Source organism: Osmerus eperlanus, chromosome 8 (genome assembly GCF_963692335.1).
Source record: "Osmerus eperlanus chromosome 8, fOsmEpe2.1, whole genome shotgun sequence".
Lineage (NCBI taxonomy): Eukaryota > Metazoa > Chordata > Actinopteri > Osmeriformes > Osmeridae > Osmerus > Osmerus eperlanus.
The window spans coordinates 7,016,755-7,036,224 of record NC_085025.1 but is presented as its reverse complement, the minus strand read 5'-3'; the positions used below and the strand labels follow the sequence as shown (position 1 = coordinate 7,036,224).

Sequence of the window (19,470 nt, the reverse complement as noted above, 5' to 3'; positions counted from 1 at the left end):
AAATTTAACAAAAGTGCTTAAACGAATTACTCCATGTTTCAGTGTTCTTTGCAAGTTTGCACTGCTGAATATATATATATAAGTTTCAAAGACACAATTGTCAATTAATTATTGCATGATCACAAAATACAGTTTAGAACAAATCAATCACTAAACAGAGTTCCTTAAGTTTTAATAGCTGATCATGCATCCAAAGAATACAGAATGAAAGTACACCAAAATGAAATTTTACGACTTCATTTCTGTAGATGTTGCTAAATCAAACAGCTAAATATGAGTTACCTTGTAACCCCATTTCATTTTCAACATCATCAATACACAGAAATCCTTTGCAAACATGATAATCACAGTAACTGTCAAACATGTCTCCTGGATTACTTTCCCTGAATCATGTCACTGCAGAAAGACTCAAGGTCTGTCTCTCATGTGTACACACCACATTGTCTAATAAAGACTACACAGATTCACAACTAAGGCACTGTTTAATTTCACACACGCTCCTCTCTGTTCATTTGTATAGTCCCAGTAACACAAAGAATAAAAATAAAGGTGGTTTTTTGAGTATTTGGCTGACACATCCTCAATACTTCTCAAATATTACTCCTGTTTGATAAATCAAGATTGTTAAACTGCACACAATGTTCACCTCTTGTCTCATTTGGGTCATTTGGGTTGGCTGGTCAACTTGCCATCTTATCTGACAAGGAATGGTTACATGAGCATAATATCACATACTACTCATTTTCCATATCACATTCAGTTTCAGGCACACAAATAGGAATATGCAGCACAGTCCAGTACATTACAGTCCAGTGTCATGAACAAATGTGAAACTCGGGCCAAAAGATGGCAACTTTGGTCACACTTTTTGATGAGTCAATCTGTGAAGACATGTACAAATGTCACAGGAAACACTCCTTTTCTAGTGGGCTCTGCCTCAACGTGTCCCACCTGCAACAAACACAGAGGACACACATAACAATAATAAAAAACCTTTTATCTTGTTTGAATTTTCCCATAATTTCCCAACCTTCTTCTTGAGGAAATCACAGCTATGACATGATAAAACAGGTTAAAGCACAAACGCTTATCTTCTCAGATGTCACCAATCCAGCATTGTCAGATCAGTGATTGTCCAATAAGGGGAGGAAGGTAGGTTGTGTATGTTTCCTGCAGTGACGTGTGTGTTGGAGGTGCAGTACCTACCCACCACTCCTGGTCCTCCTCTCCATCCACTACTATCACCTCCCCCTCTTTGAAGGTCAGCTCGTCTGGGTTGTCTGCTGAGCAGTTGTAGATGGCCTTCACCCTCTTGGGTCCATGTTTCTGAGATGTGAGTCGCAGAAGAAAACACAAACAACCAACCAGACATATACATGTATTCGTTAATGGAATTCTCAGGTCTCATTTGACTTAATTACTTCACGTAGACTGTAACGCTACATATTCCTTTCTGTAACTAGTAGTTGGGAGGAAGCAGGAACCTACAGGGTGGTTTGTGCGGGGCCTTGGAGCAGGGGGACAGCCAGGGCTCTGGGCAGATCCAGTCTGTGGCAAAGTCTTGGCTGTTCACAAAACAAGAAAACATAGTACTGCATATGACTAAACAGCACCTCCCATATTGTGATGAATGACATCCCTTTGAATGTGTGTGTGCGTGTGTTTACCTGGTCTATCTACAGATCCAGTCCGAAGTGGTGGCCTTTGAGGGTGGTTTTTATTTGGCCTGAAATCAGAGAAGGATTCTCTTCACTTCACCTACCACACACACAGCACTTATAAAGAAGACCACAATTACAAACACTTCTATCTAGTGTTGATGGAGACATTTGAGGAGACAACATAAGGTTGCTTTTGAGTTAATTTGTTAATTTCCATCATTTTGCTACAAACCACCTCCCCAGGAGCGAAAAAAACAAAAACATTTTAAATAAATGTGGATAGTCGTGGAAAGATGAGAATAACTTAATTTTAACTTCCTCTCCAATAGCCAGGCCTTACCCTGTCGGCGATGTAGGCGATTTGGGTCCTTTGTGTCCTTTGGGTCTATTGGGGTTGTGTGCAGGTACGGGGGGTGGCATTGTGGGTTTAGCCGGGGGTGCAAGGGGGGGCGTAGGAACCAAGGGTGGCATGGTGGGTGCAGCCGGCCCAGGCTGTGTTGGAGGTAGGGGTAGAGGGGGTAGAGGTAAGTTCTTGGCCTTGAATTCCATCATACTGATCCTCCTGTTGGCTGGGGGAGGGGGGGCGGCTGGGGGAATCACTATTGGAGGAACCGGGGGGAGGAAAAGGCACAGTACAGTCAGCATAGTGATGACATACAGGTTGGAAAACCACATGACAGAAGTCCTTTGCTGTCTTTTAATTATGATTATTCATACATTTTAATGGATTATTCCCGCCTGGTACAATCAACATTTAAACCCCGCCCACCAACGCTCAAAGCAGACAGAGGGATTTTAAATCCTATCTCACCATACAAGGAGCTGTCATTCTCCGGAGACAGGGGGTTCGGAGGGTCAGAGGATGACCGCTGTCTGTCCACCACCTCCATCGGGCCAGGCTTGAACACAGAAGCTGTTTAGGAGTGCTAAAGGTCAGTCCTTCCGTCTATGCACAGTAAATTGGGTTACACAATGAGACATTCTGTACCTTTTCCAATATTTCGGGGAGGCAGGGATGGTGCGGGAGGCAGGGATGGTAGAGGAGGCAGGGATGGTAGGGGAGGCAGGCAAGGCAGTGGAGGCAGAGATGGGAGGGTTGCCCCTGGCACCGCAGTGCCCCCCGTCACCCCTTGTGGAGGGGGGCTGAACTCCATGACAGTTCCGTAGGTCTCGTTGCTGATCAGGCTGGATGCTTGGGCCTTCTGCTTGTCCCTGGCCAGGGAGGCAGCGTCCCGGGCGATGGAAGCCAGGTTGGGCTGCATTTGACCCGTGGCTGGCACAAAGCAGCTGACTGGGCGCTCTTCTCGCTTGTAAGGGATGGGCTGGGTGCGGTGCCAGGGGGGGATAGTATACACACACACATTGTCAACACAACCCCTTATAAGAACATCGTTAAAACAGTGTGTTGCTGTGGTGTTCTCAGCACCAGGGTTAAAAGCAGCTGCAGTCTGAATAACTCATTGCATTTGAAAGTATTTGAGGTGTGTTTGATTTGAACCATAGATACTAGATGGAATCATGCTTTGTCCCCCCCCCACCCCCAACCCCCACCCCCACCCCCCAGTGCTCACCTTGTCTTCCATCTCGTCGTCGCTCTCGTCGAGGTCATCGTTGCGGAGACGCCACTCGTACTCCACATGCACGTGGACGTTAAACTTCCCAGCCTGTGCCTGGTTCAACTGGCGAATACACACGCACGCATAAACACACATGCACGCCATCAACCTCCTCTCACAGAGCCCAAAATGACAGGGACAACCTCCAATCTGTGAAGTGTAAACACAGTGGACCACTCAAACACTCACCAGCTCCTCACACTGCTTGTGACGAAGCCGCTTGGCGATATCCAGTGGGGTTTCTCCCGCCTCATTGGCTGCGAACACAAGCCAATGATCAAGACATGTCTTTCAAAAGGACTAATGGGCGCTCCTGGCTACTTGTTCCAGTATTGTGGATGACTCACCGATGCTGACGGAGGCCCGACCCCTCAACAGCAGCTTGAGACACTCACTGTTGTCTGTCAGACTGCAGTAATGAAGAGCTGTGCTCCCTTTGGCTGTCTGTTTCTCCAGACTGCCACTGTGGAGCGCACACACACACACAGTCTGGTAACTAACAGCCACTACGTATTGAACTGGTAAATATGTTAAATCCCATGTTGTGTCTTCACATTCTAGATCTCTGATGATCCTGGTTCGGTGACAGACAGTGCAGCAGCACATCTTTCTGTGTTGCCGAGGCCTCCTCCGTACCTGTTTTGGGCCAGGAAGTCGACTATATGGAGGGAGGTCCGGTCCACCATTCGGACAGCGAGGTGCAATGCTGTCTCTCCAGGTTCCTAAGAGCACGGAGAGGAGGATACTTACAGGCAACAGTACCCCCAAAAACACTCCAAAATACCAACTGACTCGCATTGATTGCTGGAAAAAAAGCACCAAAGACTACAGACAGATGAACTAAAAGAAAATGAAAGTCATTGGTTGAGAACAAGGTCAGATGTGTATCTCACATGTTCATTGGCCATGGGGATGGTCTCCATCAGGTCCACTCCTTCAGCGAAGACCTGGAGGAGGGACAGGATGTCGCGAGTCCTCACCGCCTCGTACAGGACACGCAGGTCCACATGCCTCTTGTGTGCAAACCGCTTCTCTGTGTACTTGGCTGTGATGTAATCCTTCCGCGTCTGCCTGAAGGCGAGAACACAACAAAGAAGAATATTCAGGTTGACTGGTTTCGTTGTGATGTCACTTGCTGAAGGGATCAGTGATGTGGTTAACCCTTGTGTTATCTTCGGGTCGTTCTGACCCATCAGTCATTGTGACCCACCGTCGTATAGCGACAACTTTACCGCATACAAAAACAAAGTGAAGCAGAAAATTATTTTTATTTGTTTTTGTATTGGGTAAAATTGGGTAAACACAACGATGGTTCGTTATGAACCTTTGGGTCATGTGACCCGAAGGCAGCACGAGGGTTAAGGAGAATGGTGGGTGAGATCACCCTTGTCACCCACATGTCGCTGGAAGGGTTGGGTTTAGTCACTCCCTGAGTAGACAGGTCTGCCTCCATGATCTCATTGAAGCTGGAGTTTCCAATATTCTTAGCTAGCTAAGGGAACACACAGAACACAACAGATCAAGTTTCCTGCAACCAATCCTGCTGACATGAAACCTCAGCCAGCCACCACAGCCTCCACAACACACCAAATTAGAGTTTGGAAATACCATTTCCTAGTATTTCAAAAGGAATCAAATAAAATGTTCCTAATAAAGTATCCCTGAAGTGCCAGATGGGTGAAGTTTGAATTTGGAGGGATTATTGTGTTGGTTTGCAATCAATTATGTACAGATAAGTATTTGAAATGATTTCCAATAGTATTTAAAATCTGAGGAAGTACTTACCAGGAGCTCTGAGGTTCCCAGGACATCCAGAGTGAGAGACTGGATCCTGGAGTAATGGACGCCCATCTCCCTGTGGATCCCAGAACACTCAATGCAGATGAGCACACCCAGGTTAGTGGACAACCAAGTGGGCCCTGGAAACAGAGAACAGGCATGATCAATTGAGCAAAGAGTAGGCTGCATGTATGTCTTTAATATAAGTTGGAATCTCTGCCAATTTCCCTGTCTGTCAGAAACTAGTCTGACAAGCTTGTCAAACAGCCAAAAAATGTGCCAGCACATTCAGTACATCACAGTGTGGAAAGCAAGTGTCAATACTCCTACAAAACATTCTTCCACAGGCGTGGATGCCATTTCGAGTTGTCACTAAAACAATTTCGTCGTTTCCGTTTGACAGAGCTATCGGAAGCCCGGTGGAGGAAGCCAACTGCTAATTTCCCAGAATGCTCTCTGTCTCTCACCGGGCGCTCCACAGTCACAGCAGATGTCGTTGCCGCTCATCCTTTTCACTTCTCCCACGATGGCCTTGGTCAGCTCCTGGACAATGTTGTTCTCCCCATCGTGCTGTTCTCCCTGGAAGGCATTGTTCAGAGCCAACTCCTTGCTGTTCTGGAGGACTGAGATCCATCTGTGGACATCCACAGAAGAAGAACACAAATCCAAATCAGGGAGTCAGCGAGGAACAAAGTCAACGTGAAGAGCACCCAGATGTAGACCAGTCTCATCGCTCCGCTAGACTGTTGATGACACTCACATCTGACAATCTGCCTCGTCCTCAGCCTGGAAGTGATAGGTTCTGTCATCTGTTTAGGGAAACCGAGAATGAGCGGCATGAGAAACATAAACTCAAAGATCAGAAGCAGTAAGATGGTAAATATAGAGTCTATAAACTGCACAGGGTACTCTGGCTGAAAACTAGCCAGCAGGCCAATATAGTCATGTTAATGGATAAACACTCCCCCCAGTACAACAAAATAGTTTCAAGTGAATCATATGAGTTGACTGGTGTGAGTTACAGTATTTCATGATTAGCCTGGGAGCCAGACCAGTCTGCCCGCTCTGATGTTTCATTTACTCTGGCCGATGGGTCTGGCCAGTGGCCCCCCTCCCATTCAAACAGATTTCTCTATCAGAATCTGCTCGGGCCAATCACAGCTATTTATTTGATATGAGGTGGGTTCATTATGATGACGGTACAGAAAAGTGCTGTTGAGCCATTTCCGTAAACAACCAAGAGGATTTGTTGCTCTGATTGGTTGTATCTATCCAATTCCATCCAATTGCGTCTAGAGGCATTCTGGTCTGCCTCTTACACCCCTTGGAAATTGAAAATGATAAGTTCCAGACTCATTCCCATTTTGCTAATTGGACAAGGAAACAACCAACTCACGGGAGAAGAGGTCGAAGCTTTTCTTCTCGTCCGGGTTACACTTGACTTGACAGGTCAGAAGGTTGAGTTTAGCTGGGGGTGCATTGGCCTATGAGACAGACAGAGAGGAGTGTGAGAAAAGAGAGGGGGGAGGGGAGTGCCTAATAAACAACAATGTTATCATTCTGACAGAGGGCATGGGTGAAACTGTATGGTCTGTCAACCTTTCGCATGAGTAAAGCCAGCTGACTGATGTAGTGGTGAGGGAAAATAGATATTTCTGAGGAATAAAAAGACCCTTTTCAGTAACGTAACCAAGGCATGAATTGTTCAAGGTTAAGACCCTCCTCAAGCATATAGGTATCAGGACGATAGTGTCCAACCTACTGCGATAGTGTCCAAACTATCCCTACAATTCTCTCGACTTTGAGACATTCTTGTGCAGAGTGCTTCTTCCCACCCTGAACTCTGTCATCCTTTTCCTCACGCTCCTCCTCCTTTTTCTCTTCTTCTGGTGCTTGCTCTGTCTTGATATGCTCTTTGGCTCTACAGGTAAAAACTTCACAATCACAAAAAAATATATAAAAAAAGAATTGTGCTTCGGCCAGAGCTTTTTCTTATTCATGGAGAAGAGAAAGCACACCCCTAAGAACCCAGAGGGGGCGCTACCATGCAGAACACCCGAGCAGAGTGCACAGCCTCAGTTTCACATGCAAGGCAACTGAGGAGAGCATGTTGAGGTTCATGTACCGTTCCATGGGAGATTGTGAGGAAGCCGTTTTTCACAGAACACCTCCTTTTCTGCCACACTTTCCTCAGGCTGAAGAAAGAATACAACAGAAACAAGCATTAGCGACACTATCCTACTGAACACTACCCCACTCTGTCCGCCAGTATTAAAGATGAAAGGAGTGCTACAGTGGAGCCATTAGTCCCTTTAGGAGATACAACCGTTTTAGAGCAAATAGAACCATTTTGGGCCCAAATAACTGTTTCTACATAAACTACAAACCTTTTAAAGAGGTGCAATTTGGAACCAAATCGGATCATTCACAAACGTATTCTAATTGAAATAATTCTACAGAGTGCAATTTTTTGAGTGTGGATCACAAACACCTGAACACACAGGTGCAAATCCCATCTGTGAAGACATTAAATTGTGTTTCGAATGTCGACTCACCCCTCGCTTTTCTTGTACAGCATGCCATCGTACTCTGTGCCGTAGGCTTTGTTGCCTTGGAGTTGGTGCAGACTGTATCCTGCATTCTGTTTAGCCTGGGAGTCCTGACACACACACACGTAAACGTGCACACACACACACACACAAACACATCCACAGAAGAGAGACAAGTCTCAAAGACTTCCCACACTAAAACTCCTCTCATTCAACACTTTTTCACCAATTCTTACTTTGCCTTAATCATCCTACAGTACATAAGAATAGTAACTAGTGATTCAGCATTATGTTTCTGGCTGTGGTTGTGTTTCACTCTATTCAAATAATGGAGGTGTGACTGTGGAATCTCTAAGCCATGAGATTGACATGGAGGCCTTGGAGAGTGAATAATATATTCTAATGCTCACTGAGCAGCCAGGCTGCTGTGGCAAACAAGGGTGAATGTACTGTATCCTGCCGTCCTAAAGCTGTTTAACTCTTTACAAATCCTTTCCTCTGGTTATGAACAACTCCAAATGGCAAATCACATTGTAATTTTGTATGTGTACCTAGCACCCTTTTCTAAAAGTGTCAACAAGAGCAGGTTAGCTGGTTAAAAAACACAGTTACAGTAGCTACAGTAGTAGCCCGGAGAGTCCATGGCTTTACGCTAACATGCTGTCATTTACCTCCTTCTGCTCTGCCTGAAGGGAGGACTTGAGAGTGTCCCTCAGCTGAGTCAGCTGTTTTCTCTCTCCATCGCTAGTCTGCTTAATCTGGGGACAGAAGCGCGAGGGAACAGACAGAGGAGAGGAAGACAGAAAGTTAAGCGAAAGAATTGTTAAATATGCAAGGAAATTATTTTAAAAAAATCACCATGATATAAAGAAGCGACCTGTGAAAACAGCAAAAACGTTATGTTCTGAGAATGGTCTACTTAGGACAGGAAGAGAAAAGAGCTCTCACTGAGGTCAAGTCTGTAGCCAGTTTCTCTATGGATGGTTTCATACTCTCCACTGCCTTCAGCCCATCCTGGAAGTAGCTGCAGAAGAGAGGAGAGAAGAGATGATAGGAGAGTGGAGGGGAGGACAGGGGAGGGAGGAGAGGGAGGAGAGGGGAATGGAGGAGAGGGGGAAGAGGAGAGGGGAGGAGAGGGTAGGGGAGGGGAAGGGAGGAGAGGGGGAAGAGGGGAGGGGAGGAGAGGGAGGAGAGGGGAGGAGAGGGAGGAGAGGGGAGGAGAGGGAGGAGAGGGGAGGGGAAGGGAGGAGAGGGGGAAGAGGGGAGGGGAGGGGAGGGGAGGGGAGGGGAGGGGAGGGGAGGAGAGGGGAGGAGAGGGGAGGAGAGGGGAGGAGAGGGAGGAGAGGGGAGGGGAAGGGAGGAGAGGGGGAAGAGGGGAGGGGAGGGGAGGGGAGGGGAGGGGAGGGGAGGGGAGGAGAGGGGAGGAGAGGGGAGGAGAGTGAGATACACTCATGGGTATTCAGATAAGGCTAAGGACACATCAGATGGATGTCTGAACAACATACTTGCATTGGGCGTGGAAGTATTTGACGAGGTTCTGGAGAAAGTCCACTCCCTTCTTGACTTTGATTTCATTCACTTTCAGAAGATACTAGGAAAGGAAAGATTGGTAGTAGGCATGGAAGACTGGTAACAACAGGAACATAAATATCTCTGCCATCTAACTCCTTCCTGTCTTTCCTCCCCTTTTACATACGCCAAGATTCACATTGGAGATCAATGAGGAATGAAGACATGACATTTCAAAAACCAACAATCAAAGCAGGAGGTACAACATTCAAATGTAGCACAAGCCCCAACACACAGACTTAATGTTGAATCAAGTAAGCCCAGTGCCCTCCTGTGGTCTGGAGGCACAGGTGCACCTTCTCACCTCACACATCTGCAGCTGGAACATCTGCCTCTCTTTCTCCATCTCCTCGGCGATCTCCCCTCCCCGGAACTCTGTCCGGATCATCCCATGCTGCCGAGCATGCTCCTTCTTCTCCTTCTCCATCTTAGTCCTGTGGGGACAGGAAGGACGGGACGGGAAGGACAGGAAGGACAGGGACGGGAAGGACAGGAAGGACAGGGACGGGAAGGACAGGGACGGGAAGGACGGGGACGGGAAGGACGGGAAGGACAGGGACGGGAAGGACAGGGACGGGAAGGACGGGGACGGGAAGGACGGGAAGGACAGGGACGGGAAGGACAGGGACGGGAAGGACGGGGACGGGAAGGACAGGGACGGGAAGGACAGGGACGGGAAGGACGGGGACGGGAAGGACGGGAAGGACAGGGACGGGAAGGACAGGGACGGGAAGGACAGGGATGGGAAGGACGGGGACGGGAAGGACGGGAAGGACAGGGACGGGAAGGACAGGGACGGGAAGGACGGGGACGGGAAGGACGGGAAGGACAGGGACGGGAAGGACAGGGACGGGAAGGACAGGGACGGGAAGGACAGGGACGGGAAGGACGGGGACGGGAAGGACGGGGACGGGAAGGACGGGGACGGGAAGGACGGGGACGGGAAGGACGGGACGGGAAGGACGGGAATGACAGGAAGGACGGGGACGGGAAGGACAGGAAGGACAGGGATGGGAAGGACAGGGACGGGAAGGACAGGGATGGGAAGGACGGGGACGGGAAGGACAGGGATGGGAAGGACGGGGACGGGAAGGACAGGGACGGGAAGGACGGGAATGACAGGAAGGACGGGGACGGGAAGGACGGGAATGACAGGAAGGACGGGGACGGGAAGGACGGGAATGACAGGAAGGACGGGGACGGGAAGGACAGGGACGGGAAGGACAGGAAGGACGGGGACGGGAAGGACGGGGAGGGGAAGGACAGGGACGGGAAGGACAGGAAGGACGGGGACGGGAAGGACGGGGAGGGGAAGGACAGGGCACAAAGGTCAAAGGGCATGATGGAGCCCAGTCTGGACAAGGCCTGATGAACTTGTTCAATCATAAGGACCAAAACACCCTTAAACTAGAACCTTCTTTCTCAACAAAATGAACAAACCTCGAAGACTGACATTCATGTTGTCTTAATGTAGCTTCCCTGCAAGTGTTTTCTGTGTACAAGAATTGCACAGTAAACTGGAATACCTGTTGTGTTAAGTAACTGATTAAATACGCTTAAAACACCAGTCTCTTGAGATGAATCCAAGCTTGACTGTCCATTGTCTTCACATGGTCATTCTCAGACGTTACACTGTTGTAACCTTACTAACAATAGAGCATTCACAACTGAGGCTGCTGGATAGTCCTTTTCTCTATCATGTGGCCTGTCTTTGTCTGGCTTATCAGCTGTTTCATGAAACGTTCCAGCTGACCTGTAAAAGTCCTCTGTCTATTGGCTGTGAACAAACCAACACAATGAGTTTGAGGTGTTGTTGTATCAGGTAAGCATTTCAGAAACACCCACATTGCAGACCACGTGCTTTCCTTGTGCTTGTGCTGTAATCGCTAACTTGGGCTGAACCCACCCATCTGCTGCTCTAGTTTCAAACTCGAATGAAAGGGCTAGGCAGGGGAAATCTTGTAAATTGCCTCTTACACTTTTGTTTCGTAATCCTTCCAGGCTTTATCGAAAGGCTTTTTCAGGTCCTGCAGAATGCAAAACAATATGTATGTCAGGATTATGAACAGAATGTACACAGACATTCCAACAATCAGTACATATACATTGTTTGCTTGTCCACAGAATAATACCATTATATATAATATAATACCATTTTGCAGGAACATTTCAAAACACATACCCCTTTCACACCTTTCAGATCTCCCTTTAGCAGCGTGTCTAATGGGAAGGTGATAATGTTGTTCATGTTCTGCAGCTGCAAACATCAGAAGAGCCAGATAGTGAAATACTGCAAACCTTACATTGCAACGTCCTGACATCACACATCACTCAGGTCTAAAGAAGTCTCACGGCTTCATTCAAACTAAGCCAAAAAGCAATTGAAACCCCCCCAGAAAAGTTAACTGAGAGACAGATGGATGAGGGGAACAACATGGTAGGGTTAGGTGGGTGGTGCTCTGGGAACTCACCAGGTTCTTGAAGAGAGCTGTGAGCTCTCTGGTGAGAACTGCAAACTTCAGGAAGGCAGAGCCCACCTCGTTGTCATCCCTGCTGAACGAGTTGTCCCCAAACTTCTCCACGGACTGGATGTACTGCTCCTCATTGTCAACATGGGCTGACACATAAACACACAGATCAGTCTCTGTTTCTGAGCAAATACCACAATGTAGAGGGAATTTCTGGGCTATTTTGTAATAATATCCAATTATATGCTATGCTACATTCTGCTATGCTATATTTTGCATGTGTCCTATGAGTAAGACTGCCCTCCTTAACAGTACCACGAGGCAGTGAGTTATAACTCCTTCATACAATACCTGGCTAACACATGAAATTACTTCTGTTCCAAGATTACTAAAAGACTGAAGGTTCAGTTTGGTATACATATCTAGTGGCTCAAAAATTGTGTGCCATGGATTCAAAGTGTGGCAGAAAGTCAGATGTCTGCTATGATGCAACACCAACACAGAGGAGCTTACCCTGCAAGACAGGAAACATTCTTGGACATTGTGTGAGTCTATTTTACAACACATTGTATTTATATTGCTCCTGTATTGTTTCTCAACACGGAACAATGTTTCAGCTTGCTTCCTGTCTCTAAACTCTATACTGAAGAAGTAAAGGATTTTTCAGTAAAAATAAAAATCATATATGGTCATGACATTCTCACATGGCTGTTCCATGAGCAGAACAATGAACAGTGAATAGAGGCGTGCATGTTCTGGAGTTTACCCACCGCACCAGACATAAGCTTGAGTGGCAATAATGTATTCTCAGTGAGTCAATATTACACTCCAATAGAATTCCAAGGCCAGCTGGTATTTGTAGTTCTAGAGGGAAGCTAGGGAGGGGCAGCAATGGAGGATGAAAGCCTGAGTGAATGAAACTGTATGTATCAACAGAGAGGGAGTCCAGAGTCCCCCTCTGCTCCTCCCCAAGCCTGCTGAGACAGGTGTCTGGAATGGGAGGAATGCAGACAGGGTTGCTATCTCTCTCTCTCTTTCTCCTCATTAACGTTACACTCCACCATCCTCGACATAGAGCTCACCTACTAACCAACACTTTCCATTACAGAAGCATCGTACCCCTGTATATGTTATTTGATGCATGCAGTTGGCTTTTAATTAAAAAGGATTTCACACAGAGACTGAGCACTCACCTAAGCCAGAGTTGTTTATGGCCTTGACAGACTTCTTGATCTTGTGCAGAACCCCTCTGTCTAGATCCAGAGTCTGTTGAAGAAGGAGCCCACAGGGTCCAAGTCAGCAGGGAGGTAGGAGGGTGATAACACACACACACACACACACACCAACAAAACAACCCCTAACACACACACCAACTAAATACACACACACACACACACACACACACACACACACACACACACACACACACACACACACACACACACACACACACACACACACACACACACACACACACACACACACACACACACACACACACAGGAGCCCAGGCCTTAGTCAGTGAATGAATTCCCAGGGAATTATTTCAGTGGCTGAGCAAAGGACTGGCCCAGCCCTGCTCTAATGTTTACACAGAAACTCCACAGACAGGGCACTGAGCCCAGCTCACGCCTGCTGAGTTGTGAGACTGTACAGTGACAGCGACATCCCCTCTCTGATGCTGTGCAACTCTCAACCTAGACAGAGCTGCAAAAAAACAAGGAAATGTTTTCTGGCAAAACACACTTTAAGGCTGTGGAGCCATTGTACAGTAGTACAATACTGTATACAAATAAGTTACAGATACGTGATTCCTTTTAAATTATTTTTTTAACTGATACATTTTGCATTAAGCAACTTCATGTGAAATCTTGTGGTCAGTCCATTAGTCCTTAGCAGTCGTTGTGAAAGTCAGAAGTTTCATTTCCATCACACAGTTCTGATCACAGACACGAGAGCTCATAAACAATGAGTCATCACTCCAGGGCATGGGACCAGTGTGAGTCATGGTGCGGATGCAGGTGGGCGTCCCACACACAGACTTGATGAGTAGACGTGTTTGTTGTTGAACTCAGATTCAATGTATTCTTACCAGTCCTCCACCCCAAAAGACTTGGGCTTGATAGTTCTCTTTTTTGTCTTACTCATTATTTATTATGGTTGCTAGACAGATTAGTGAAATGGAGACTGAAGCCTGTGATAGTGGTTGACACCCCTCATAGAAGACTTCTGGTGTTGGCTCGTACAGGAAGACAGACACTTATGCAGAGAGGAGGAGAGGTAGCAGGCAGGCCAGGACAGGCTGGACTCTCAGATAGGAAAGGGTAGAGGGGGCTATGTGGTTCAGAGAGAGAGACACACAGACACAGACACAGAGAGAGAGAGACACACAGAGATAGAGATAGATAGAGAGAGATAGATAGATAGATAGATAGATAGATAGAGAGAGAGAGAGAGAGAGAGAGAGAGAGAGAGAGAGAGAGAGAGAGAGAGAGAGAGAGAGAGAGAGAGAGAGAGAGAGAGAGAGAGAGAGAGAGAGAGAGAGAGAGAGAGAGAGAGAGAGAGAGAGAGAGAGAGAGAGAGAGAGAGAGAGAGAGAGAGAGAGAGAGAGAGAGAGAGCGCATGCTAGGACAGGAGCAGACAAACACAGCCCCAGCCCAGCCCCCAGGGATTCTCCCAGAATTCAGCAGTACATCATGTAGGCAGCCTAAAGCTTTGTTCTTCTAAGGTAGACTGAGAAAATGGAGAGAGGGTGGAGAAAAAGATCAAGACGGAGAGCGAGGGGGATGAGGGTAGAGAGAACGAGAAAATAGAGGGAGAGAGCCCAGTGGTGTTCCCCACAACACGGGATGCGGCATGGTGCAAGCTAAACAGCTTCCCTCCAAATTGATACTTTATCAACAATCTCAGACAGACTTGTAAAACGGGAAAGTGGAGTGTTGCCTGTTGACCGGGTAGAGCCAGAGCATGTCTATGTGTTGTCGCTAATGTGCATGAATGTGTGACTGTTGGCTCATTGAGTCCAGGTTGAAAGTGTGAGAATGCTGTCGTCGTCCACACAAAGGGACAGATTGTGTTGTCAGACTGTTTATTCTGGAGGAGTACAAAAGATAGAATGCTTCTCTGTTCTGTTTCACCTAAGATATAGAGTGGTTGTTGTGTGAATATACTGCTTGTATAAACTTCCTTGTTTTCACAGAGTGCAGGAAATGTCATCCATGTGTTACAGTTACCAACTGTCCTCGTGCTTCCTTGGCTAATGCAATACAGTAGTCTTAGGCCACTCTGGGAAATCCTATTTTCAGCTTCAAGTACTGACTTCAACATTATTAAAGCTGAGACCACTTGGACAGAACAACAGACACCAAAGTCAAAGAAACTTCTGGTAAACCATGTAGGAAGCTTGGACATGTTTAGAATGTTCTGTATTAATGTTTCTTTCACCACCAATAACTGATTGGTGTGTTTTTCCAACAAATAAACCCTTACTACTCAGATGATTGGCTTAAGACTCAGTGACCTCAAACGTTTGCACACTCCTGATGTCAGGCATCAACGCCCCAGGCAGTAGAAACTATGTAGCCTAATAATGCCAAGAAGTATAGGGTTGTCCGTTTTGCAGAAGTCCTCACATTCATCTATATAATCTTCACAGAATCAGCCCTGATACTAGAAGGGTGATTCTACAACTTCCGAGCACGTTTGGCCTTGAAAACTGTTTAGAAATTAAACATAGGCTACTGAAATGTAATTCTACCAATTCTACCTTTGCAAATATTTGTCTGCAATTAAAACATCATAATGGATTCAGGAATGTATAGGCTACATTTGTATCCCTAGTTTCTGCATCTTCCTTCTTTAATTGTTGCAATTGGAAGTTCAGCTATTCATACAGGGTTATTGACAGCTCTGAGTAGCCTACCCTGCTAGGCAAGGGCGAGGTTCAACACAACCCGTTTAAGATCTGAAATGTTCGGATTTCAAAAAGAGGAAGTAATGTTTCTTTCGTTCCTTTTTTAACGTAATGTCCAGAACTCGTGAAAAATCGTTATTTCGTCCAGTTTTGATGGCCATAATTGTCATCCTTTCTTTAACTTACCTCTTCCAGTGCTGCCACGGCGTTCCGACAATGGGACATCCGTGTGGTGAAGTTTGAGGTTGTGGGCGCTTTGTAGTCCTCATTTGTCTCTTCTACAAATTCCGTGACTGTAATTATGTCCGGCATAATTCACGGTTGATGAGTTTGAAAAATTATTAGATAATTAAATATGTTAATGTTTTTCTTGTTGTCTATGAAACAGCTAGTTGTTACACAAATTAGCTTTCTGATCAAAAGAGGTAGCCTAATTATCGTTCCAACTTTGCCATTCCTGTATCAGTGTAGCTCCACTTTGCCTACGCATGAATGAGGGGCGATCGTTGGGTCCACTTCTGTGAGTAAATACACAGTTCCATTATTCCATGGTTAGTTACAGTCCAGAGACCCAAATAATTGAAAGGACCAGTGAAAATTTGCTACACCAAAGATTTCACAACAACCTGTATAAAGCGCTGCGTTGCAGAGCGTCAACCTGGGAGAAACGGGGCGGAACGTATGTAAATAGCCAGGTTTCGACCAATAGGAATGTGCATGGATTTACCTTTGCACACTTCTTTAGCATGCCTGCCGTATCAGTCTATGACTACGCTATGACACGATGTTACAGATGTGATTGGATACGAAACTCCTAGGTTAACTTAAGTTAACTTGTATAAACACTATGATATAAACAGAGCGGGCGGTGTATTTGAGCTATGTGGTTTGCAAAAAACTGTCACTGTCAGCAGTTACGACTTACTTTAATAAGGTGAGGATGCTTGAAAAGTATACTTTTCAATAGTAATAGAACATGGAGGAAAAAACACCCACTAGACATGAAGACAAAAAAAAAGAGTACAAAAGTGGAAAAAAAGCATAAATACTGTCCATCTCACAGCATGACAATCCATAACACAATTTTCTGTACATGAACATGTTACTTTGACATCTTAATGCTGTCTTATGGCAACAGGGCGGTTGCAACTACAAATTACTTACTTTAGTTAACTCAGAATAACGCATATAAAAATAAAGCTTGCAATTCCGTGAATTATTGTCATGTCCGTTTTCACAATCAAGTTGGATTTTTGTGATCTCTTCCGCTGTAACCACTTACATTTAGTCCTTGAAAAAATTGCCATAGACATCCATGATGTATTCCAAGTATGAGACATCCAAACAGTTTGATGGAAATGTTCAAAGAGGACAGCGCCCTGTCACGCTGCTGACTACGCACTCTGGACAGCTGTCTGTGGACCCAGCACACCTACAGGAGAAAAACACAGATCAACACAAGTCAACTAGAACGCCCACACCACAGATACTCTCATTTCCACTCCTTATTTCTGAGATGAGATATCTTAGCAAGCTCCAAAGATGGTCTGTGCAAATTAATCTGATTTCTAACTACTCATTCCATGCCTGCCCAGTGCCTATCTTTTGGCCAATACTGCCCTCTGCTGCAAGCATTGGAAAACACACTTGGTATGTCCACTGGAATGGAGAAGCGATTAAATCGTTAGCCTGATGGACAGCTTGGTTTTTACCTGTGCTGAGTGGCATGGTCTTGATCCTGCTCTCCTCCAATGTTATGAAGCCCACCGCTGCCTCCCCCCTGGTGCCTTCTGTGTCCCCTGGCCTGTCCATCTCACTGGTCAAGACTTTCATTGGGCCTCTCCCTCCTTTCAGGTGGATCTGGATGCTGTCCTGATATGGAACACAAGCGGATTAGCAGCCAATTGATTCATACACCCTGCCAAAAGACCAGTGAGCAGCCTGGTTTTGCACATAACCAATATTGGTTTACATATCATGCCAGGCATAATCTGCATTGCCACAATCTCAAATTGTATAAAAAATATACAAATAAAAAGACAACTAAAGAAAAGAGTCTGCTAGGTACCTTGACTGAGAGACAGGTTAGGTTTAGACACCCTCCTCCCACCTAAGAGCTCACCTCCTTGGGTGTGGGCACCTCCAGCTTGGTCTCCTCTGGTGCCTTGATAGCTATAACTGTCTGGTCCTGGAAAACCTTGAGATGACTGATGTCCTCGTGAGTGACGTAGGCTGATGTAGATTGGCAGTTAAAGAAGACTGTGCCTTGCTGATATACAATGTATGTGTCTTTCATGATTGCTGGAGGAGAGTCATTACAACAAGTAGCTTTTTTTCTTCCACAAACAGAATAATGTGTATTAGCTAAATCATATCAGGTATGGTCTGATATATATAAAGGATATTTGCTGTTTTCCATGTCGTCAGTCATGTCAAATAGCTGATGGGCACAGCTCTTGATCAGCTCATCAAGAGTCTCCTCCACAATCTTCAGGTTCCCCAGTTCATGCTGCAGTCTCTGCTTTAAAATGGCTGGACAATGCCCTCTGGGGGGAGGGAGAGAGAAATAGAAAACCTTACTGGAAATCCCTGTTGTTATAGAAATCACACTGTGTTGCACGCTTTGTAAAACTTTTCAACACATATGTACTTAGACTTTATTGGAATATCACGGCGGCAGAAGGCTAATCCGCATGTAAACTGTACAAATGGAGGCTCTTAAGAGTGGAGTGAGGAAAGAGTTGAAATGGTTGGAATTGTACTCACATCCACTTAATCTTGTTAGTGGACTGCTTCCTGATGAGGTGGATCCCTTCAAGCACGTTGGTGACATCGTATACCCTCCGTTTGCGTACACGGAGGCGGGGAGCCACCTCGTTGAGGTCGACTACGCCATCAGGGGAAGAATGCAATACCTCGACGAAGCGCTTGGTCAATGTACCCAGGGATAGATCTAGTTTGTACCATAACAACACAAACCAAAGTAAAAAAACTAACAAGCACTTACATATGAAATGCAGATATTATGAGGATAAAATTGTCACATACCTTTTCTTTGACCAGGGTTATTACTTTGGGTAGTCCCTTCCTTTTTAAAGACACTAACAGTAAAACATATATAAATAAAAGTTAGAAACAATCAAAACAAGCCCAGTGATTAGAAGAAAGTAAACATGGTGGGCAATCTTACGAGGATTCTGTCTCCGTCCCTGATTGAAGCTCAAGGTCTTCCTTTTCAAAATCTTCATCCTGTTATTCAAAATATGAAACGTTGACGTGGGTTATGAATAATTAAAACAATGCATACTTAAAATACTCAGTTATCTTTTTAATAGTCAAAGCAATCGCACCCAATGGAGGCCCGCAGCATCAGCATCATCTGGGCACACCTCCTCCTCCCCATCGTCAGACGACTCCGCGCCCCAGGGGCTGATCAAACCTAACGGTCCGTCAAGGTATGGTGGCATGATAGGAATAGCATCCTCGCTTATTCCTCGAGGTGTTATATGGTCCGTCAGAAAATGATCTTCGCAAATAATGTGTTGCTCTGTTAAATCCTCTTTCTCGCTTTCTCTGAGGGCTGCAAGCCACACTTTCACTCGAGCTTGATCCTTGGGAAAATTGAAGAACCTTTTGGAAGGTCGATTGGTAAAAGCTCCTTTATTGTCGATGCGATTAGGACACCCCGAGACCACGCATTTCACCATGGTCGAATCAATATATTACGTCTGCTGACAAATAAGCTACATTCGAACATTAGTTCAACAAAACTCACGCTTGTTTCATGTTTGTTTATTTGAGATTCACGTTCGCTAGACAGGAAGAGATGATGTTTTGATCCGGAAGCAAGCCCGCGCCACCACTGCTCAGCCTATGAGCTTATCCCTGGATCTATGAAAGGCGGGCCCACTACTT

The 19,470-nt window shown here is 45.9% G+C and overlaps 2 protein-coding genes across 2 annotated transcripts; both read right to left on the bottom strand.

Moving 5' to 3' along the window:
• Positions 1 to 155: 155 nt before the first annotated feature.
• Positions 156 to 16,192, bottom strand: asap2b (ArfGAP with SH3 domain, ankyrin repeat and PH domain 2b). The gene is made up of 28 exons (XM_062466949.1): positions 15,742 to 16,192; positions 12,836 to 12,908; positions 11,646 to 11,791; positions 11,357 to 11,431; positions 11,152 to 11,201; positions 9,479 to 9,608; positions 9,111 to 9,196; positions 8,554 to 8,629; positions 8,277 to 8,363; positions 7,612 to 7,715; positions 7,182 to 7,251; positions 6,453 to 6,540; positions 5,817 to 5,865; positions 5,524 to 5,690; positions 5,063 to 5,196; positions 4,675 to 4,769; positions 4,171 to 4,348; positions 3,914 to 3,999; positions 3,625 to 3,740; positions 3,467 to 3,534; positions 3,233 to 3,340; positions 2,650 to 2,983; positions 2,473 to 2,574; positions 2,002 to 2,260; positions 1,668 to 1,726; positions 1,489 to 1,565; positions 1,207 to 1,326; positions 156 to 951 (listed from the first exon to the last, which is right to left on the bottom strand). The coding sequence occupies exons 1-28, from the start codon at positions 15,865 to 15,867 to the stop codon at positions 877 to 879; spliced, it is 3,138 nt and encodes a 1,045-aa protein (XP_062322933.1). The 5' UTR covers positions 15,868 to 16,192; the 3' UTR covers positions 156 to 876.
• Positions 16,193 to 16,464: 272 nt separating this feature from the next.
• On the bottom strand, positions 16,465 to 19,408 carry e2f6 (E2F transcription factor 6). Its single transcript, XM_062466952.1, has 8 exons — positions 18,906 to 19,408; positions 18,746 to 18,804; positions 18,604 to 18,656; positions 18,322 to 18,508; positions 17,961 to 18,101; positions 17,678 to 17,792; positions 17,268 to 17,427; positions 16,465 to 16,987 (listed from the first exon to the last, which is right to left on the bottom strand). Exons 1-8 carry the CDS (start codon positions 19,260 to 19,262, stop codon positions 16,950 to 16,952), a joined length of 1,110 nt encoding a protein of 369 aa, XP_062322936.1. The 5' UTR covers positions 19,263 to 19,408; the 3' UTR covers positions 16,465 to 16,949.
• Between the last annotated feature and the right edge of the window lie 62 nt (positions 19,409 to 19,470).

Coding starts and splice junctions, on each gene's coding strand:
- asap2b (XM_062466949.1), bottom strand. CDS start 15,867: ATGCCGGACATAATTACAGTCACGGAATTTGTAGAAGAGACAAATGAG. Junction 5,866..6,452: donor AAGCTTCGACCTCTTCTCCC/GTGAGTTGGTTG, acceptor TTCCCTAAACAG/ATGACAGAACCTATCACTTC. Junction 2,984..3,232: donor ACGACGAGATGGAAGACAAG/GTGAGCACTGGG, acceptor CACCGCACCCAG/CCCATCCCTTACAAGCGAGA.
- e2f6 (XM_062466952.1), bottom strand. CDS start 19,262: ATGGTGAAATGCGTGGTCTCGGGGTGTCCTAATCGCATCGACAATAAA. Junction 18,509..18,603: donor TAACCCTGGTCAAAGAAAAG/GTATGTGACAAT, acceptor GGTACAAACTAG/ATCTATCCCTGGGTACATTG. Junction 18,102..18,321: donor ACTAACAAGATTAAGTGGAT/GTGAGTACAATT, acceptor CCCTCCCCCCAG/AGGGCATTGTCCAGCCATTT.